We start from the raw sequence: 23,367 nt of genomic DNA, 5'->3' as shown, positions 1-23,367 counted from the left end.
AAAACAGCAGAAAACCGCAACACCAACTCTAACAGAACCAACAGGAAAAATCTGCATCAACCTCTGAGAAAAAGCTGCAGGAAGTGAAGAGGGTCTGTCACAGAGGACGATGCACACGGATAATGACTGAAAACAAACAAATCCCTAATCCAAGCCAGAAGAGAACAGAGAGCAATCTGCACAGCTATCCATGTCAGGGGATAAAACCTCTACTGTGCATCCTGTCCCAACACGGAGCCGGAAACCGCAGGAAGGGGCTGCGCGGCAACAAACCACACAATGAGCCGCTTCACAACCTGTCTGCTCTTTTGTTATCAACAGAAATGTTTTTCCACCCACCAGCAAAGCGCTGTGCACCAGCGGGACCCCTGTGGGGGCAGAAGCCAACATTGTCAGTGTGTGCACACTGACAATGTTGAGCTTCTTCTATCGCTGCAATGCAAAAACGGTCAAAATTTCTCAAATTTTAAAAATATTTTTTTTTAAAGGAGTAAAAAAAATCTGCCAATGGGTTAAGAAAAATAGCCTCAACAAGAATTCCTCAAGAATTTTTTATGTCAGGTAAAAAAGAAGACATTTTATTCTTGACACTATGGTCTTTTTACTTTCTTACGATTCAGTTTTTCCAGTGCTAAATGAAGCACTGAATTTAACAAAAGACAGACTAACCTGAGATTACTGAAGGATGCAAACATCACAACTCACCAGAATAATAAAACAAAGAACAAAATCAATGATTTTCCTGTTCACAAATTCCATCATTTTCTGAAAGCTCAGTTCAGCCTAAAGTCAGGTGAGATGACTTTATGTTGTGTTAAGGTTTGTGAGAGGCACTGTGATGTGCAAAAACATATTTCCCTTCATCAGTCAGTTTCTCTCCACCATAAACCCTTCTTCACGGCCCGTGTGACAAAAAAAGATCACTTCATGAATGAATTCGACTGATGACACCGACTGGAAGGATTAGCTCCAACACAAAGTCTTTATCTAACCAAGATGAATGAAGGAGCCGGATGTCGGTCCGTAGGCGGAGACTCAGACCTCAAAGAGCTCCAGGTAATCCAGGTGATCTCTGTTAATCTGATTTAGATTACAGATGTGAGCAAATTCCCACACAGCAGCTGTAACCGCTGTGTGTGGAGGTTTGCTGCTGCTGTTTGGGTGGCTGAGCTTTGGGATCTAGAGGTCAGCTTTTTAAGGAACATCTTTAAAGCAACACAAGTAAAACATTGTTAATAAAACATGAACCATTTTTTTCTAAATTAAATTTTAATAGCCTTAGAACAAAGGGGAGTGGCAGGGGCGGCTCCCAATTCCACGTTTGAGTTTACCCCCTTGACTGGATCTGAGAACTAGGCCAAGTGAGTCTGCCATCACCCACTGAAAATGGTTTACCTCTGGTTCCAACCAAACGAAGTCCATTCAGTGGCCATGTTTTCATGATAAGTTTGAACCAAAAATCGTCAGTAAGCAGTGATTGGTCTGAGGCCACGTTTCTGTAATAGCCACTCTCTCCTGTGCCCACTTTCAAGACACCCCCTCCACTTGAAAGTGGGCACAGGAGAATCTGTCAAACGTTCAAGGTGGAGGCAAGAAGGCACCAACCACTTGTATTAAGACGAAACAGACGAAATGCCATTAAAAATATGAGGATTATCAAGAACGAGTTAAACGTGTAACGTGTTGTCTTGATTGACGCTGCAGCACTCAGATGAGTGATATCCCAAATGAAAACAAAAACTTGTTCTCTTGATCCCATCCCCACCTCACTTTTTAAGTCAGTTTTCACATCATGTGAGGAAGAGTTACTAAACATTTTGAACTGCCTTCTTCAGACTGGAGTCTTCCCTGCATCCCTAAAGACTCCTTTGGTGAGACCCATTCAGAAGAAGAGTGGTTTAGATGTGTCCAATTTAAATAACTACCGGACGGTATCCAACCTGTCATTTTTAAGTAAAATTTTAGAAAAGCTTGTTTTTACGCAACTGAATGATTTTATTAGTGAAAATAATATTTTGGAGAAGTTTCAGTCTGGTTTTAGATCTCATCACTCAACAGAAATGGCACTTGTCAGGGATCTCAGTTCCAATGCATGAAGAAAGTATCTGTACTAGTTTTACTGGACCTGAGTTCAGCCTTTGACATTTGTTTTTATGTACAGCACCTTGAGCTGTGTCTTTCTTGTCATGAAAGGTGCTATATAAATAAAATTAATTTAATTTAATTTAAAAAAAGGTATCCGATCAAGACAGGTTAGCCTGACCAATAGAATGACTGAGTAACAGCTGTTTATTTCTCTTTGGGATTTTGGCTTCTTGGAGCCAGCAAGTACTTCCTGTTTGGAATGTCAGGGGGAAGGGCCCTCAGTTCAGTTCTCATATACAGTAAATGGTTTGACCAGTCATTGGCCCTTAAAAATGGGGGGATTGCTACAACAGGATCCAAGGTTACTTCCATTTTCTCATCTGTGGTCCTGAAGCGTGTCAGTCTTTCGGCTCCTGCTGGCTGGCGTGGTGGATGCATGAAAGCAGATGCTATGTGACACCACCTCCATCATCGAGGATTACAACTTGTTTTTAAGCACAGGAAGAACAATTGATGGGGTTCCCTTGACCCCTCCCCATCTTCATTTGGAACGCTTGGTCCTCATGTGAAAACCAAAACTGTTGGTTTTAAAGCGGACTGTTTCCACACCTATGCAGTCAGTCATTGCCAGATTTCTTTTTGCAGAGCAGAGGAATGCTTATGGAACTCTGCCCCCCTTAATCCCAGATTAAGGTCTCATGATGGCTTCCTGCCAAAATGGCTAAAAACAGCAGGTCAAACTACAATCATCAGTGTTCACTCTAATACTGTTGTATTTCCCATTTAAACAGCATGTGTTCATGTTCCCATGAAAACACAGAGCTTTATCCTAATCCCCTGCAGGATGGAACCGGAGCTGCACGGTTCTGGCCCGCTTCAGACCTCTGAAACTCTAGAACCACGTGGATTCATTTCTTTAGACGCGAGACTGAAAGCACCTGAACGCAGCAGAGCAAACGTCCTCCTTCGTCATTCATGATGCTGATAGATTAAGTGGGAGAGAATTAAAGTGAGTTCCTCAGATCTAATGTGCCTCAAATGTTTTTTTTTTTTGTTAATCAAATGAACATGAACGTGGTAAATGAGTTGAAGTTATGATAAAACTTAAAGCCGCAAGCAGGTACCTGCTCCTGCCTCCCTTTGACCCCCCCTCACTGGCTGAGTGGCTGCTTCAGGCCGTTTATTCTTTCCCTCTGCCTCTGGAAACCCAGTCATAGCTGCATGTAACAAATTGATAAAAAGAAACAGAATGGTGGCTTTTCCGTCAGATTTATAGAGATCAATGGTCAATTAAACTTTAGTTGTGGTTGTAAACTTAAGATTGGAGCACTTGTAAAATGTCATGAAGATCGCTTGAACTAAAGTTTTCTTCATATTGTGTGAAAATTGACACTTTGCCACAAAACATTCACCAAGCCGTAGGTCCATCCCGTAATTATTTTGGACAGCTTCTTCCGCCGTGATGTCATCATTTTTTGGAGAAGTAAGGTAATCAGAGGCTTTTCTTGGATTGCTGTTTTCAAGTAAACTTGAGCGTCTCCTCACCTTTGTGAGCGCTACCTTTGCCCCCTTGTTGATGAGCTGGACCACATTGTCAGCTTGGCCCTTGTGTGCCGCTATGAGGAGGCGCTCGGAGAGTGCGAGGACCTCAGCCTCATCCTGCTGGCTCATGAAGCAGGGCGAGTGTTGCAGCGCTGCAGGGGAATACCGCCGCCACCTTTCTCTACCTCATGGCTCTGCTGCGGGGAGTCAAACAGGAGTTGCCGGAACGCCTCCTCGTCATCCTCATCTGATGGGAGAAGCACAGAGTGAACACAGTTTGGATTGTAGAACCTTCACTTTTGCAGAGCTTAGACCAAGTTGGAGATCTCCCGGTTCTTGTCCAGGTGTTGCTGCTGCAGAAACTGGGAGCTGTTCACTCCGTGAGTCAGGTGAAGGAAAGCCTCCTCAAGAAACAGCTAAGTAATACATGAAGAGATGTAAAAAAGGAGGGAAATCTTTTTTTTCTTTCCTTTTTTCTGCTGCATTTGAAGCCCCAGAAGGTTAACTGTGGTTCTGGTGTGACTGGAGGACATGCAGATGAGCAGCAGCTTCTCATCTTTCCTCCGATTTCATAATCAAAGTTAGCTGAGCCTACAGACACCTCTGTCTCTGCGTGCCGATGACACTTTGATTTAACACGCTGACATTTAAGAGCACATAATTACTTTCATTGACAAAGTGAATCATATTTCATTCATCATTATTTAATGCACATGTTGGACCGCAAATGAATCCCGCCAGGAGAAAAAGTATTAAGAGGAGCCCCTGTCTGTCTGCTGTACGTGAAGCACGTCTCTTCAAATCCCATTTCAACTTCATTTCCACAGAGAATTTATTCTGTCCTTGCAGCAGTCCTGGACTGCAAGAACCAGATTGTTTTCATCATTCTGCGCCCGCCACACACTCAAAAGCTCGGTGAAAACGAGATTTAGTCTGTGGGCCATACAACCTTATTCCTAAATGACACTTTTTATACGCAGACAAACAGAAAGTGGAGGGTTATCAAGATGAAAAATTAACTATCCCAGTTAGTGATACTCCAGCATAAAATGTGTTACACAAACATGTTCTCTCAGACCTGCATTAAATCCTTCACTCCCAGAAGCCTTTCTTCAGGGACATGATCCAGAGGGGGATGGTTCTAGACGTTTACAACCCTGCTCACCTGCAGCAGCAGGTGGTCTTGCTGCTCCTCTGCTTCAAAACCTTTTAGTGCATCCACGAGTTAATGTGATAACAGCCATTAGCGCAGCAGCATTCAGTGGAAAACTTCATAAGGCTCTTCGTTTTTCCTTCAGCTCCACAGCAACACACCTTAGAGCGCTTCAGCTTGAGATCATGAATCAATTTCCACGCTCCCGCAGTCACCCGTGCTTGTGAAACTGAGATTTCACAAGATAAAGACCTCTAGGGAACCCAGTATGAGCCTGCATGTATAAATGTATTCCACTTTTAATGTAGATCAATGGAAAACACAACTTTTTTTTAAAAATCTTTCATCTTGGAAGTATTACAAAATATTTTGTGCCGTTTGCGCAACTTTTATTGCTGTTATCAATGTGGAGTCATGGAGCGAGCAGATCGTAATGCGGTTGGAAGCAGATGCTTGCGGCATGTCCCGGCACGAGGGCCATGATGAATGCTGCCTGTGGTGTCAGAGCTCCCGCTCGTGCACCTTCCCTTCATCAGTTCAACCAGAGCTGTTACACAGATAATGCAGGCTCATTAAGTCTGCAGAAGTGCATGCATGGAAGCGGAGGGACTCTTCTTCCGCTGCTTTGGACATGGGAGGTTTCAAAAGCTAAACAAGTCACTAAAACCTCTGTAAAAACAAACAAATTGTTTTAAAGAATTTCTTATCCAGTTTCTCTCCAATTGTAACGTTCAAACTTTATGGAAACAGTCTCAACAGCAGCTCATGTCGGGCTGGACGGTCAAAAACACGATCTGACAGGAAGGGAAGAAAAACAGGACACAAAAAGTAGTATTTTCTCTGGGAACTCCTGTTTCCTCCCACAGTCCAAAACATTCTTCCTATGTTCATTGATTACTCTAAATGCTCCCCTGTGTGAATATGAGAGTGTGTGCGGCCTTCTGGACCAGCTGGGACAGGCTCCCCATGGAGGGATGTTACGCTTTCAACTGAGCATCTTTACCTCTTTGCTCCTCTGTGTGAATCTTTCTTTCTTGATACTTTTGTGATTTGTTCCCTTTGGGTTTCTGGAAAAAGCATGAACATCCACTTTTTCTTTTATTCCCACGTGTGTTCACTTGCATTACAACTACACCAGAGTACACTTGACTGTTCTGCACGAAGGGGGTAGATTTTCCCAGAAAACTGACCAAACAGCCCAGTGTGAAAGTGAACAGTCTTCAGTGTTATTCAAACCAATCCAAAGGTCCTGCAGGGGGTTTTCTCTTATCTTCATTTAGTTTTCCTTTCTTCTGTCGCCCATTGTTTACTACAGAGACCCGTGCAGGATCAATGCAATCTATTAGTCTTTTATTTAAACTATTATATTCAATTAGGACAATCTGGACTGATGGGAATTATTGAGACTAAATCTGCTAAAAATAATCTGCACTACTTCTTACAGTGGAATTATTAGCAGTTGCTTTTTGTAGCTTTTATGCTTCCTGAAATTTTGGAATATTTATTTTCTCTAAATCCCACAAAAATTGTTGAGCTTAGGGTTTCCATCCGTTTTCTAAAATCCCAGGATCCCTTTCGAGGTCACGGGGAGTTAAGTATTTCAATTTATATAAGAACATTTATAATATTTAGCAGACAATTACTTTGACACATGACGGAAGATTAAAACCTGACTAGGCTGTGATTTTGTTCTACGATTCACATTTGTCACAACATTAATCAAATACACCCCACTTCTCTTTCAGACATCCGACAATTTCTTTACTTATTTTAGTATTTTGTGAAAAACATCACGTCAGCTTGAAAATGTGAAAATGTTATGTCTGAAGCTGTAAAACATTCCATTGTTCTTGGTAATTTTGTTATTTAAAGTTTGAAACATATTTAACTTCCATCTAGATCGATCTTTAAATGTTGCTGAATCCTTTTCAGGGTCACAGGGATGCTGGAGCCTATCCCAGCTACTGTTGGGTGAAGGCGGGGTTCACCCTTTTAGCTGAATTAAAAGTTAGCACTAGTGCTTATTTTTTAAGTGTTATTCATTTATTCTGTTTACTTGTTTTTTTTATCTGTTTTGCTCACATTTAGGACGCATGTTCAGGCAAGAAATCTGCCAAAGGATGAAAAGCTGAAATCAGTTCTGATCCAGTGAAGCTCTAAACCAAACTGGGTTTCAGAACCTAGTCCGTTTTTTCACACAGCAGCAGGTATGAATCTGTTCTCTTAACAACAACCCTCAAGGATACTGTGTGGAAAAAAACCTCATGAGGGGACGCCTGCTTTTGTGTGAAAGTCTCTTTGTATCTTAATTAGTTTACAAAGTTCAAATCAAAGTTTCAGTTTCAAAGCTTTTGGAAATGCTGCTTCAAGGCCTAAAACATTCAAACCCACCTGAGGTACAAAAGCCGGATTCAGTAAGTCTTTTGGTCAAACAAACTGACACCTTCAAGACATTAGAAAACCCCTGAATAATGACAGTTTTACACAGGTATAGGTTTCAGCTTCACATTCAAGCAGGTAACCCGAGTCAAAGATGGGATGTGAGGAATGCCAAAAACTTTTCAGTGATTCTTCAGCTCCGATCTGTAGAGGAAGAGGTTTTTCCCATCCAATCCCAAGAATCTAATCTGTGCTGACAGGCATTCTAATAATATCGTTTTTCTGATGAGACACAGCAGCAGCAGCAGCAGCAGACAGGGCTAACCCAACCACACAGACAAGACCGATTCACAGCACTGCAGGCCTACATGGAAAAGAAAAACCTCAGCTTTTCTTCTGGATGTAAAAGCATAGCTGCATACACAACCTCCATGAGCGGAATAACTCCAATTCATGTGATTTCAGTCTTAAAATAAAGCTGTTTTGTCTCAGACACCATCAGATTTGAAATGAAAATAAAAACTTAAAAAAACATCCAATAGTCAAGAAGAAAATCTGGCTTCACTCACATTTATCCATCTGGTCAAAAATACAAAGGAAATACTCGAGTGTTATAGGCCAGCACAATAAATCACAAATGTATCTTTATTGCAATATCAAGCTGTGCAATATGCATATCGCAAAAGTCGGCAAAAATTGCAATTAATGGTAACCATAACTGTGTCTCATGGCACCACGAAGTATTTAACGAAAGCATTTATGCATTTAACAAATCAGAAGGACGCCTTCACATTGTTGACCAATCGGATGGAGATCTTTTATTTATTTATTTATTTTGATTGAAATTATTAAGATGCTTGCCTCCCATGTAAATGAGGGTCATTTGGAGTATAATTTAAGTTATGTTGAATCTTATTTAAATTAAAATGTTGCATGGAAATGAAAATGATGTTCTTTTGTGTTTTTTTTTGCTATTTGTTCATATACCGCAAGTTATATCGTCATCACAATATTGATCACTAATATCGTGAGTTTTCTTCATATTGCGCAGCCCCTGAGTGTTATCTTCATAACACTTCAGGAGACGACCTTCACAGACCATCCCACAGTCTCAGCTGCCGTTATCAACATTAGAAACCCTTCGGCATTCTGTCCTCTGGAACCTTCTGGAACATAAATCTTTTTCCAGTTGCTGCAGACTGGTTACTATGAGCCCTCTATAATATATCCGTAAAAATACAAAGTTTTTATTTAGGATCAGATTCCTTTTTAGAACAATAAAAAGCACATGCATGAACAAAAGCACAACAAAGATAAGGAATAACTTACTTTCTTGGCGCCGCTTCGTTTCCACAGCAACAGGACGTCTGACAGATTCACTGTTATCCGGGCCTGTTCTCGTCTCAGCAACGGGCAACTGTTCAAGCAAAACCACAGGAACACCATATCAGCTTGACTGAAAAGATTTTTAAAAACACCATTTCTTTCTGTAAAAAAGCTGATTCTCCCCATAGATCAGCAAGATGAAAAGTGCATGTGCTGTGACAGTTTCATGAACCATGTGCAGCTTCCATTGCGTTTTCTTATCAGATGAACTTGAATTTGACTTTTACCTTTAACCTCACCACTTTATCATTAGTATTCTTATCATGTCCATTTTGTTCTTTAACTTAAATATAAGCGGTTGTTGATCAGCTTTTGTTTTTGGACAACAAAACCAGATAATAAATGTGTGGCGATGACCCAAATGTAAGACGGACAGAGAAAGCCCTCACAGCTCTGGTCTCACAGAGTGCTGGACAACCATGGAGATGCTTGAATGCATCCCTCCTGCCAGCAGAAAGCTTGAATGAGATCAGGCTAAAGGGGGGGATTCTTTGCCTGACTGCATTCCAGATGATCCTGCAGCAGATCCCGCTCAGTCACCGAGCACACAAAGCGGGCCGGCCATCTCCGCTGCAGCCAGGCAACCCAGCTTTTGTGCTCCCGCTGAGGAACTCAAAAGAAATGCCAAAGTCCTGCCCGTTCAACGAGGCTGCCATGGAGAGCAGCAAACCCTCCCCCACCAAGCACTCCATCTGTGGAGTACCTGGAAACAGCAAACATTTAGTCTGATGATGTGGAAAAAAGCTTCAAAGATGTTTTTGTGAATCGACTAAACCCAACAAGCAGGCAGCCGTTTCAGAGGGAGAGCCCCCCAGGTGGGTCACAGCCAGGTCACCGGCTCCTGTCTGACCTGAAGGACCTGACCTCTTTCCTGACAATCTTTCCTGCAAACCACTTATAGGATCCAAGTTTTCTAGAATGATTTTGCAACATGTGCAGACGTCATATCCTTCAGCTGCCGTGTTTCTTTGCCGGACCACGGCAGAGACATTAATCCCACGATGCTGCTGGACTTTAGACAAACCACCACCTCTCTATTGCTGTAAAAGGATGAAGGTCATTTCAAACATTTTTCTCTTTGAGTAAATGAGTCTTCCTGACACAGCAGAGCAGTCGTGGTTTGGTCAGAACTTATTTAGAGATTTCCACTTAAAAACAATATTGGCCGAACAGCTTTATGCTGATGATACCCTGCTATTCTCTAGTAAACTAGGAGATGTCACCCACTTTTCAAGACTTCAGGGTAAATCTAAAGATACATGGAAATATACCTTTAAAGGCAAAAAAAAAACCTGATGATTATCTAGACCTGATCAAAACATGATCAACAATATTCATTTAAGTTCAACTGGATTTTAATGCAATTCCAACAGATGCTAACTACTTTTTTTAAATTATTTTAAAAGGGCAAATGTGACATACCCCATTTTCAGAGGGGAAAAATTAATAAACATCAACATTTTATAAAGACTACTTATGAATTCTATGTCCTAAAGATAAAAACTTGGAGGATTTAAAAAAATACATTTGTTCATATGACAAATCATTCAAATGCGTGGCATTACATTCTGTATTGGCCACTCCAGTGAGCATTGGTTACACTGGTTTTTCACATACTTTTGGGACATTTCTAGGGCACTGCATATTGGCCAACATAAAGTATAGTGATAATTCTCTCTATAAGTTTGGAACATCAGAGGAAGGAGCGGTGCCAACAAGAGATGCTGTTCTGGAGCTGAAATCACCAATGGGCTCAAAGCCCCACCCCCAAATAAAATCAATCAACTCAGAAAAAATAAAAGTTCTGAATTTAAACTGTAGATTAGGACTGAAAGTAAAAAGGACAAGAAAGAATAAAAGAAAAATTGAAAATACAAAACAGTATTTGTAACATAAATATAATTTTTCACTTGGTAATAGTTTTAGGTTTATAGAATGTATTCCAATTTTAGTTTTTCTTCAAAATTATTTAGATTTATATGTTTTGGTAAAGTTTACAATGTGAGCTTTCAAAGTTTTTTTCATATAAACACCTTATGTATAGCACATTAACCGAGGAGCAGCAAGTGAATCCGAATAAAGCCAATGACTTAAAATTTTATTGAAGAAAAGGTTTGAACATTCTTAAAAATATTCCCCAGCAACTCACATGCAGAAAAACCTTATAGCTGTCATCCCCCAAAGGCAGACAGCTATTTTGAAAAAGTGATTCTGAAGAAAATCAAACAAATTTAACTTTCTTTATATTTGTTCACCCCAGACCTTTAATGTGTGTAAGTGTCACATTAGCTGAACATGCGGCCGCACAGCCGTCATAATGAGCGCCGTTGCCCGGCTGAGGCGACAGCTGAACACAGAGCCATGAGATAATTGGTCATGATGCGTGTCCTGTTCTCAGATGTTTGGGCTGCAGAGTTCAACCAGGCAAGCAAGAGCAATGACCAGAAACATGAAAACAAGGAGAAAAAGAGTGAAAGAAACCACGCCCCATCTTCAAAACGACATAATATTTGTTTTATGCAGCGACAAAAACCTACTTTGACCCGTTTCTGCACAAAATGCAGACTGACGTCAACCTCTAAGAGGTCCAATCAGACAAAAACACCACGCCCACTATGAGGGGATAGAGGAGTTCTCAGATATGAATACAGCAGTATGATGAGCAGTGGTAAATAATGAGATAAACACATTATGACCCCTACTCAAGTAAGTACTAAAAAATCAAAAAACAGTTGGCTATCAAATAAAAATCATGTTACTAGATTAGATTTTTTGTTAATTACTAATCTGTTTTCTGCTCCCATGTTTTAGAGCTTAAAATCTAGTTTTCTCTTTTGTGACATCTTTTACCTTAGTATGGCCTTTGTGTCCTGGTTCAGTTTATGATGATTTCAAAAAACTCTTTGCCAGAAGACAAGGAAGCCGAGACGTTTTCTCAGAACATTCTGAAATTCCTGACCACAGATTGTGAGTCATCAGAAAGTGTTTGCATCGTCATCTTTCAAACACTTTAGATGTGTACAGCAGTGAGTTCCTGGACACGAAACTGTAGAAAAACACACTGAATTATTACTGTACAAGTTCACCGACTCTCTATACTCGCCCAATTTGAAGAAAACTATCAAATACAATATCATAAAGGTTCTTTGTCTTTTAACTCCTCCCAGTCGAGACATGAAAAAGGAAAGTTAAGCTTATGACTGCATTTCTGAGTATTTATGAATCACAGTTCTGCAGAAACTACGTCTTAAAGAAAAGTCAGTTTTTTTGGGCTAAAAACCACATAATCATAAATCAAAAACCACTGGGAACACTTTTACAATAGATCAAACAATGATCGGAGTGGGACTTCAAGGGTATCTTACTGCCTCTGCTGGAGTTTCAAATTATTACAAAAAAATAAAAAATAACAAAACAGAAGGCCACACGGTTTAATTATCTAAAAAAAAACAGCTCCATTTGAAGGTTTTTTTCTTGTTTTTTCCCCACACTAAATGTTTACAGACACTCCTTTCCACACAAACTGCAGATGTATGTTCATAACGCCAGCGTGTGACTCCTTACCAGAACGAGGCACTAAAAACCAAACATATTACGTTTGTGCACTGAAGCACAGGCCAAATGCACTAAAATTAACCTCAGCGCTGCGAGCCACAACACTGCTGCACATCTCCTGTAATGTGGGTCAGATGTTCTCTGTCTGAGCTCTGCTAAAGAGCCACTCGTTCCTCACTGTTCACGACGGAGCGCCAACATTTCACCACATACGGTGTGAAAAATGAGCCCCAGTCATGGCCTGGAGAATCAAAACTGAGCATCTGACTGGAGAAAGCCATCAAGCCTCAAAACAAACACAAATGTGCTTTTAGGATAAAAACAAACAAACAAAAGATTTGTGATCTGAGAGACACTGAAGATTTAAGATGATGGTAATGAAAGCACAGAGAAAGCTGAGTGAAACTGCTCAGAGAGAGAATGCTCTTTAACCCTTGTGCTATCTTAGATGACCCCACCCTTCCATTGACGTGTTCTCCCTACCATGACAAAGGTGGGTAAAGGTGGAAAGATTTCATGTAATCCATGGACACCAGTGAAGATCACAAATCATTGAAGAAAAAAGGTTCAGAGCACTGTCTAGTGGGTCTAGATGACCCAACTCCCAACGTTAAAGTGCCTAGGAAAGCACAAGGGTTAAAAGAAAGACAGGAATTAAAAATGAAACACTTGAAAGGGTTTCTATGCAGCATCTGAAACTACATAAAGCAGAAAATCAAACCAGATTTGAAAAATCTTGAATGGAAAAAACACGACTATGGTCTGTCTTCCTTTTTGTCACTTTTTTTTTATCTTTCAGTGACTTGCTAGTTATATTAGAAGAGAAAAGGGACTTCTAAAGCTCCTTGCTCCACTCCATTCTGATCATCCACTGTCAGACCAATAGATCCATGAACGTCTTTGTTTGCCTCGTCTGAGCTGGAATCTGGATCTAAACTGTACGGCTGCATAGCTCCGATATTGATCGTCATTATTGTTGCACTGCTAATAATAGCTTGAGGTTGTGAGGGGCAGTAGGCTAGTGTGAGAAACTGTTGGGTGACGGGAAATGGGGGCGGGCCTACTCCATGTCGAGCTTACTCAGAGGTGCATGTCTACTGAACTCAAAACTGTGTCCTAGAAAACAATTCAGGTTTTTTGGTTTCTGGATAGAAACGGCATAATCGTCATTAAAATGACCACAAGGAACGCTTTGATCATAGATGATCGAAGAGGGATCTTATGCAAATTTCCTGGCAAATTTAAGCTTCTAACCAGAAATGTAAAACCAAACAATAATGTTGGAAAACTTGGAAAGTGAAAACAGAAAAGTGCAGATGGTTGTTTATTTTTTCTGATCCAGAAATACTTGAACTGCAGCTTCATTAAGCCTGAGGTGACTTTGTGATGTGAGCAGAAAATGTAAATGTTGAGTGACTAACTCATAATGAAAAATATAATAAGAAATTGTATTTTTAAAATTCAGAAACCCCTAAAGCCAACACTGACAGAACCATCTGTGTTTTCCACAGCGGCCAGAGAGCCAAAACTAGATTAAAACAATACTTTGACCCGCTCCCTAATCCCAGGATCTGTTTCAGCGCAGCAGCAGAAATGCAGCGCAGCCTGAGGAAAGCACAAGAGGGGAAAATTGAAGAGGAGGATGCAGACCAGATAATGGAGGGAAACTGAAGCTTCAGCTGCTGTGGCATGGATTTACACAGATCCACTATGCAAAGGCTCATCCAGACGAGAGACTGCTGAAAACAAAGACATCTCTACATCACCACAACAATCACAGAAAGTCTCAACAAACTGATAATGTCGAACTCCAACTCTAAACAAATCTTTGTTCCTGTGGGAACCAGTATTAAGGATCAGGCAGAAGATGCCAGCAGTCTAAAGAACAAGTTCCTCAGCTGTTGTTAAATAAGATAAAATCATATCAAAGTTGCATTAAAGAGTCAGAGACAAGCTTCTGTTTATGCGTAAACACAGGACATGTTTGCAGCAAAGAGGCTTTGTTTTCTGATCAAAGAAATCGCAGAGACTTGGTGAAAAAAACATCTTCAGATTTAATCAGAGTTAATTAAATCAATACGCAGAGATTTGCTGATGATGTAATGTTTGTCTCTTAGGTCTAACTTCTGGGATTCTAAAAGAAAATATTTTCATGTAACTGAGTTAAAAGTCAAACCTCTTATTGGAATCGATCATTTTCATTGGCTAAAAAGAAAAAAAAGAGAGTCATGTCCTTAACCATGTGTATGACGAACCTTTAAAAAACCCCAAAAGGACTCATTTATGTTTTTTAAAAACAATGCACGTCAACCAAGTTTATCAAAAAAATGCAGATACCCGTCTATGAATTCGAATTGAATTTAGACTGAAATATTCTCATCTCAACCGTAGATTGTTGTTACACTGATGTCTCTTGAAAAATTTGCAGATCTGTCCACATTGAAGGCACACAGATGATGGCAGCCATGAATAACAACTGCATTTGTTCAACCAGGCAAAAACCTGATGCTGCAATGGCTTCTGGGATAGGGTCAGGGTCGATGGTTTCAGCAGGGATTTCTTCAGTTGACAATGCCATGCTTTTAAAATGACAGGTAGGCTTTCGTGGTGCTTTTATTTTGAAGGGTTGAAGGGGAAGGTTTGTTTATTTGAGTATTAATGCTGTAAAGTCATAAAGATTCCTGTGGATTTGTGGACAAAATATGTGTGGGGAATCCTGCAATCCTAAAATGTTTCTTAGCATTGTTTTAGGTGATTGGGCTCTGGGCCACTCAGAGATGGATGGACGTGACCTGCAAACTGACATATGAATAACTGTTCTAATGCACAAATAAATGATCAAACGTTGGTCTCTCAGATCTTTGAAGTCTTAACATCAAAGTCTCTTTCATCTGAACTGCAACCCACCACCGTCATTTAAAGATGGACGGGTCTCATTTACAGAAAAGTCAGACATTAGTAGGTCATGACCTGTTAGTCTGAGGTCAAGTTGGTTTTCTCCAGTAATCTGCTTCAGGTGTAAGCGCTCACTGTAACAGCCAGCCCAATGTCCAGATGAAGCACAAGTCTCAGTTTTATTAGACTGCACACTAAAGTGGATCAAATGAGGGAAAAGACACGTCACAGGTCAAATAAGAAGCATGACTCATGCAAAAGTACAAAATGGTCACATCTGTAAACATGGATGTGTCATGACCCATTGAATATTTGTGTAAACAGGTTTGAATCTTTGTGTGTGTGTGGGGGTGGGGGTGGGGGGTAGGGGTAGGACCATTTCAGACAGTTTCCCCTGATGAGAAAAGGCCCCAACACAGCAGCTTCCTTTTTCCTGTGGAGTTCCCCATGGTTCCAAACTGGGTCCACTGTTTTACAAACTTCTGCTAAAGAAACATTAACTTTAAAGTTCAATCATCAGGACTGGGCTGGGAAAATCCAGGACTCAAGGCTACAGATTGTGTTTAGCACTCCTGTTTTTTTTAGCTTCTAATTGACTCCACACACCTCATCCAGACGATCACACTAACTCAAGATGTCTGGAACAAAGACGTTTCTGGATCAGTCTCAGATTATTTTTGGAAGTTTAAAAAAGTCTGAGCTCCAAAACCATAATCAAATCAACCTTTCACGGCTTTTAACTTAAATAAATAAAAAACAAATGCACAGATCGTTTGGGTTTGAAAATGGTTTTTTACATTGACGTGTTCTCCCTACCATGACAAAGGTGGATAAAGGTGGAAAGATTTCATGTAATCCATGGAACCCAGTGAAGATCACAAATCATTGAAGAAAAAGATTCAGAGCACTGTCTAGTGGGTCTAGATGACCCAACTCCCAATGGTAAAGTGCCTAGGATAGCACAAGGGTTAAGGACATTCTTCCAAAGTACCACTCACACAGTAATCTGAAAAACAAAATGTGAGCAAGAAGATCATAGATAAGTTGGAATGATTCCCCTTTTTGAAGAAATAAAATGACAATCATGTTTGAAGGAGTTTTTAGCTAATCCAGAGGAGGTTAATCCCAGCCCTAAAGGGCCAACATCCTGATGTTTATGTTGTTTACCTGATCCATCCATATAGGTGATTTCAACCAGGCAAAAAGGCGAGGAGTTAACGGGAAAAAGGTAGACGAGCAGCCATCCAAGACTCCTTCTGATCATGGAGGAGGAGGCGTGCTCTGAAAGGAAGCGGCTGCGCAGCAAGACTCCTCCCAGCACACTGACTTTAAAGACCCACCTGGTCTGTGGCCGAAATCACCTGCCAGCTCCTCCTTCAGCACGCAGGTGCTGTGTGGAGCAAAATGAATGGGTTTTTCCAGAGAGGCCTCTGATGTTTTTATTATAGATAGTTATTTGGTTGGGTTTTGTTTTGTCTTTACCTGCTGGTTACCTGGATCAGGTGCGTTTTGCTGCTTAGAGGCTGCGAGAGCAGGAAAACATGAAGGACGCCAGTCAGAGCTGCAGGGAAGAGTCGGTGAAGATTTCAGGGGCCTTCAGTGCCCCGATTTGACCTAAAGATTTACCTGATCATTATATATTTCCTGTTGTTATAGAAAAATAAACCTTTAAAAAGGCTTTTCCCTGCTGGGCAATTGGGCTAAAGCTAAGCAGTTTCTTCTTTGGCATCAGTTTGAGATTTAAATTCATGGTGTTTGTACCACTGCTTCAGATTACTGCCATGTTCTGTGTGTTAAGACCAAACAGAATTTTTAGATCAGTTCCAATAATTATTTTTATGTGAAAACCTCTTTCAAAATGTTCAGGACGCTGAACAAAGCAAGAACTAGTCTAAATAACAATAAAAAACAATATGAAACCAACCAAGAAAAACAGAACTGACAGTGGGTTTTCAAATCAGATTTAAATAAATGTAAGGGGGGCAGCCGGAGTGGTGCTGGGGAGGGAAGACTCAAAGGGTATGAAGGGGCAGGATCATGGATGGCTTTGGAGGTGGGGAGATGGATTTATTTTTCTCTTTGAGCCTCAGTGAAGAGGAGTGATGGGGAAGAAGAGGGCAGGTGAAAAACGGGCAAATCTGTACGGGGCTCACAGGTGACCAACAGGAAATATCAAGGTCGTAGATCACTCAATGAAACCTTATAGCAAAAATGTTCATGCACATTTTTTGTGACCGCTCGTAGTACGACACATAAATAAGTAAGGCTGAAGTAGATGAAATGCCAGCCTGTTGTATGGATTTTTCTTTTTTTTTTAACCCTCCCAAATCGCAGGAATCGTACCTTACTAACAACTAGAGCACGGCGTCAGGGCACCGTAACAGTTTGAGGAGGCTGCACAAGCCTCTGCCCCTCTTAAGATGCAGTTGCTCCTCTCTATGACCCTCTACAAGCCTGGACAACCCAAAAACCTGCAGCACCTGTAGAGGTCAACCCCTTTACGGGTGCATGTGATTACGGCATAAAGTACCGTTGAGGATGCCACAACACACCTAGATATCCATTGAAGTTTGGAGAAAAACTGATGAGTTTGAAGAGAAGGTTCTGTTCCAAAGAGCTGGTGTGTTTTCATGTAAGTTTTCAAACTTATTGATTTCAATGGGTCCTAAGGTTCGGCCTCTGACTGAGCTTACAGAGAATTTGATTCGTCTCCATGGTGGTCGGTGTGGTGGAGCTGTTGTGTTTGGTTTTTCTGAGCCTTGATGGATTCATTCTACATCTGTGCTTTGGCCCTCTTCTGCATGCTGCCCCCGGGACGGTTTCCTTTAGTTATGTGCAGTATAGAAGCTAAAACATAAATGAAACAAGTCAAAGGAATTCCCAGAACAGTTTTCATGGATCAGAGGTGAAAGAAAGACCTCCAGGCTGGAACTTTTAGATGTCAGTGCTGTAACCAATACTCTGTATTCACAACAGAATCCTGAATTATACCTTTAACAATACAGATTTTAAGAATCGTGTTTAACGAGATCACAGAAACTTTGGTGTCTATTATTTCTCAAACCAATAAACACAGAAATGCAAAAAAAGACACAATGATGTTAACACAATGCATCAGTGCACATAGGTTCATGAAGTTTATGCAGCAGCTGATCATCATGTAAATGTGAGGCTTTTTTTAGGCTGAACATCAACGAAATTCAGCTTTCTGCCAATTCTGCCCACTAATGATGATGGTATTGATCAATAATATCTATTTAGGTATTGAATGTTTAATAGTAAGTATCTCACTCCACACAAAGCACTATCAGAGCCAGGCTATGCGTTTGTCTGCGAAATATTTTCCACTGGTTTACACAGATGCTTTGGGTAAAAATCCCCCTAGTGGCCACTTGGTGAATGACCTGGCTTCAGCCATTTCTCTTTAGAACTCAAAGAAAGTTGGAACCAGCATGAAGACTCATGACTTCACTCATCAACTATCCAACCCAGAGATGAAAGCTCTTCACCCCACGAGAGTAAATAATTTACCCAACAGACGTCCACTCTACCCTCTGCCACACTAATCCGACCACAGCCTCTAATGCAGCGTGACATTTCCAGCCTGTGAGAGAATAACGACCCCCCGCCCTCCATTAGCCCATTAGACCCCATCCTGAGGCCATTATACACCTGGTGACCTCTGACCTCGTCACCACTGTCCTGCACTAATCAGCTCCCCCAGGGAGGGGAGCAGATGGGCAGACGGAAGTGTCTGAGAGCATTCATAATGTGGCATTATTTCATTTGGTGTAATCGGTTCCATTAACTGGCCGGATAGGCGATCTGGAGGACTGTCACATCCTGGGGGATGGGGTAATCTCTGCTCCTTTAAATTGAGCTCATCTGAAATGACTAAAGTCAGAAAACTGCACTGATCCTCCCATGATATGTGAACGCTGAAGATCCAAACGTTCTCCGGAGCAGGAGAAGGAAAGCAGGTTTCCTGTCAGATCCCTGATGCTTAAAGGTGGTCAGCCCTCATGACCCTCATGTTAAAGTTAAATGTCGGCCCTGCTGAAAGGGTGGGGGTCATTATTCCTGCTTAATTTCTAATTTTCATCATGTTTTTTAAGAGGTTGGAGCTGAATTTGGACCATCATGACGGTGGAAATGTCCAGATTTTCTCCTTATTTTCCCTAAAATTTGTCTAAAACATCATAAATACTCGAAAACAAGAATTTAAATGCTCTAAAAAAATAGAGCGTAACTTTTAAAGTGAATTTAAAGAAGAAACGCGCAGAGAATGCGCATTTGAGTCCACCGGCCGGGGAGTTCTGTTTTTTGCGCGTAATCTGACTTGGCATCCACAAACGTGGTTTTGGTCCGGAGGAGCTGCGCAGTGCGCACGCGTGTCGCGTCCTTTCAGTTCAGCTCGGTAAACAGGAGCGAAAAACCGTCACTGCGCGGCGGACACTGGAGCGCCACAGTCTCCCAAAACATGCAGAGACGAGGGTTTGAGAGCTGGAGGCTCGTCGGAGGCGTCGCAGAATATCCCGGAAAAGTACGACGAACTGGAGACAAACAACAGAAACTGAGCAGCAATGCGTGAAATGGACCGACCTTAGCGAAGGGAGGGGGCCCCGAGGTTCAGATCCGGGTCCGATGGTCCAAACAAAGTCCAAGGGAAGAGTCCAGTTCGGGAAACGTGACGCCAAATGTTCGGTTGCCTCTGTGGCCGCGCCGCCTTTACGCGTCCTCCTGCTGCCACCTCCTCCCTCTGATTTCCATATGAGGAGCTGCGGACGAACCGCGACCTCCACAGGACGCAGCGACTAGTCCAAACTGGAGCTCATCCTCAGTTTTTGAGGGGAAAAAAGTCTTAAAAGTAAAAAAGCTCACTCTTTTGGAAGAAAAATTCACGAAAAGACCATGATGGAGGAGTTACCACTGTATCTGGACAGTAAATAATATGAGACTTTGAAACACGAGATGATACAGACGATAAATTAAGAGACATTAAAAAAACAAGCACTGGAGAAGGACTTAAAAACCCACTCTGATCAAAATAGTCATTTGGATTTTTCTAACATATTCTATTAGCTTTTTCTGATGATGGAGGACATATATATAAATAAATATTGAAATTGCATTTCAGAGAATGTCTTTATTCAAACATTGTGAATCCAAGAAAATCCCATTTTGTAATTCTGCCGCTCTGCAAAAACTGTCTAGAAAATGACATCGTTTTTTCTTTTTGATTATTGAAAGACCACTGGCAAAATAGATCAAAAGATGTTCTTTCTGAGTGTGACTTTGAAGCCTTTTGGGGCTGGGGGGTCCAAAATATTCCAGAGTTTGGGCCCTTAGTGTCTGGACTTTACTTCATAGTTCCAAAACAGTCCAGACATGAGGATGTGTGTTTCTGCTTCAGAGGGTTCAAAAACAGAAACAAGTTTCTGATGGAAACTTTGACAGGTTTGAAGTCGCCATAGAAACTGCTGCGAAACTTGAATGAATCCATGTGGACAGAATTTAGGAATAAAGAGCCTCGAGCTGAACAATCAAACCATTGGGATTGAAAATGAATAGACAAGTCATTAAAGTGGTTTAAAAAACAGCTTTTACTGCTCAGAAATGTGTTCTTTCTTTTGAATGTGAACTCCATTGTATTATCTCTGATTAATCCAAACTGAGGATGAACTCTGGTGGACTCAAGTCTTTGTAAACTCCTTTGAAACTGATCCCACACTAACTTCAGAGGAGGTTCAGGTTTCTCCTGCATCTAGAAAGTGAGGAATTTCTAACACGCTTTCTTTTCCTTTTCTTCAAAATTTTAAGCTGTAACAATTATTCCAGATCTGCTGGAAAGACAAATATTACATCAAAGGTGAAAATCTGACACGAAGATGAGCGGAAGACATCTGTCCATCAATACACTGTGGGTTAGGAGGAGGGATGAAGCAGACAGGGAACAGTGTGCACGTCCACGTGCACGTAGGGGTGGAGATACATGCATGCTGCCAAAGTGAACTGTTTGTTCATAAGGGGAACCAGATCCTACCCAGCCCGACCAGCCAGACCAGGAGCAGGGGACCGCCCACCCACCCAGCCAGGCGCAGAGGGGGCTCCCCTACAGGGGCCCCCCCCTGGCGCCGAGAGGTTTAGGCGAACTCGACTTCTGGGCCCTCAGGCCACAGGACAGGCATGCTTGGCCGTACCAGGCGGCAGCCATGGGGGCCACCAGGCGCCAGACACCGAGACGCGGCCAAGGACGAAGCCAGGGCCCCAAGAACCCAAGAGCCGCCCACCACCCAGCCGGAGCCCAGTCTCCACAAGCCAGCCCCGGCACCTGACCCCAGCAACCCAGAGATCATCGCGCAACCACAGCTCCACCCCCCTACTACTACTCTACCCTCTACAACCCTCCTCACCTGCCATATTGTCCGACCCCTCCTCCCATACCCCCCCTAATGCCCTCCCCACTCTGCGATGGGGAGGGAGAGCCCCAGAGGAACCAGGTGAGCCAGCCCCAAGGTCTGCCCCACCCATGCGCTCACACACACATGCTCACAAGCTTCTGGATGCCCCCCACCCCCCGTCGCCCCCGTCAGTAACCCCGTCCGGCCGATCGACCCCCCAGCGCCGCACGCCCGACCACCACTGCTGCCAACAGGATACCCACAAGCCCGGCCGCCCTGAGAGGACACACTTTTTTTTTAATGAAGCCAAATAAAAAAGATGTAAATACAAATGTTTTAAAGAAAAAAAGAAACCTTTGTTGTTTTTATTTCAGGTTTATTATCTGTTAGTTAAGATTTTTGCTTGGTTGTCATTCTAATCATGCTTTGGCTGGAGGAGCAGATGTTTCCAACATCTTGTGTCCTAGCCGTTTCTCCGAAGATTTTCTCAAGATGTTTTCCTCACGTCATGCTTGAAGTCAACGACAAAACCCTTGAGCGGCGAGCAAACAGCTGTCTCAGACAACAGCCTAGTGATGTAACAGAAAACAGAGATGCCTGCAGATGCTGCACCAACAAACACAACTGTTTCACAATGAATGTGGGTCACTTTGTGTATAGAACAGTGGCTTTACAGTAGAGTCCTAAGGTGGCAGCAGAAGCCCTCTCAGGTGGGTCTGAGTAAGCCCCCGCCCCTGAAATGGGCGTGTCCATTCTCTTTTCTCCGTCTTCATCTGCTGTCAGAAGATCACAATGGTTTCCTGACAAAGGAACCAGATATGAGAGCCACACTGTCACTTCTGTGAGTTCTCCTCAGCTAAAGCAGTCATTGTTCTGCCGGGTTAGTCAGAGGAGCGGGCCCTGATCCAAAGTGTGAGGCAGTGACCCGAGGGCTGGATCTGATACACCCAGGCCGCAGTGAGTCAGCCTGGTGATCAGGCCGGGAGTGTGAACGCCTCCGAATCTCAGAGAGAGGAGAAATGTAAACATGAGAACACATTTCCATAGGATTTGAAATAACAGAATCTTAGAACGTTGCTTTCTGTGGACTGAAACTGCAAAAGAGGAAGTTTATACTTTTACTTTCCAAATTTTACTTCCAAGTTTTTACAAATAACTTAAAAGATTTGACACCTTGTTCAAACCTACCTACAAGCACAAGCATGGGCACAGATAGAACTAACAGATTAAAGACAAAAATCCTCTGCTTTCAACTTAATAGGTCTGTTGACATCACCAAACTTTGACATTTTCTTGTTGATGCTTTTCCCAGTTTTGCAGCTTCTTTGTGTTTGCTTTGGGGGTTACCCCCCTTCAGTCTCCTCGTTTACGAGTGAAAGGCTTGTTCAAATATCAAAATGGACTTATCTTCTGGATGCTGGTGCACTGCTTTGTTGTTTTGGGTTATTTGCTTTCCTAATGATGAAGGAAGTTTGGTTTCATTAGCAAAAAAAGTGTTTTTTGTACACCTCTGCCATTGTGAGTGACAGAGGTGTAAGGTGTAAGGTATTGTATGCCCTGGCCTACTCGTCTGGAAGCTGTAAGAGCCCCAACACTCTGGAACCGTCTCCCTGAAGAGATCAGGCTCGTATTTTAATCTCTTGTAAAAACCTACCTTTGTAGGCGTGCTTTTAATGATTTTACTGGTTCTTAAATTTAAACATTTGATTTTATTGATTACATTGATTTTATCGATTTCATTGTTTGTATTGATTTCGTTGATTTTATTGATTTTAATGATTTATCGATTCTTATTGATTCTAACCACTATCACCATTTCATGAGTGTGCTGGGTTTTATTTCTCCATACTGGAAACTGTTTTTAATACTGATTTTGTCTCATATTAATTGTACAGCACTTTGTAGTCTGGATTTCGAAAAGTTCTATATAAATAAAGTTTATTATTATTATTATTATTATTATCATAAGTG

The 23,367-nt window shown here is 41.8% G+C and overlaps 1 protein-coding gene across 4 annotated transcripts in view; it reads right to left on the bottom strand.

Annotated features, from left to right (window-relative positions):
* Positions 1-19,742, bottom strand: part of ankrd6 (ankyrin repeat domain 6) — a 34,793-nt gene extending 15,051 nt beyond the window's left edge. For 2 of the 4 annotated variants that reach the window (XM_023952940.1, XM_023952942.1), the window contains exons 1-3: positions 19,598-19,742; positions 8,489-8,576; positions 3,631-3,874 (exon numbers count right to left, since the gene is read on the bottom strand). In XM_023952940.1, the coding sequence (XP_023808708.1) occupies positions 3,631-3,756 (126 nt within the window). In that variant the 5' untranslated portion in view covers positions 3,757-3,874; positions 8,489-8,576; positions 19,598-19,742. Of the gene's footprint in view, positions 1-61; positions 196-3,630; positions 3,875-8,488; positions 8,577-19,597 lie in introns of those variants that run through there. The other 2 variants (XM_023952941.1, XM_023952939.1) reach the window with 2 other exon arrangements.
* Positions 19,743-23,367: the final 3,625 nt, after the last annotated feature.

The sequence above is a fragment of the Oryzias latipes genome, chromosome 24 (genome assembly GCF_002234675.1).
Source record: "Oryzias latipes chromosome 24, ASM223467v1".
NCBI lineage: Eukaryota > Metazoa > Chordata > Actinopteri > Beloniformes > Adrianichthyidae > Oryzias > Oryzias latipes.
The sequence above is the reverse complement of the archived record's forward strand: the minus strand, read 5'-3'. Positions and strand labels throughout refer to the sequence as shown.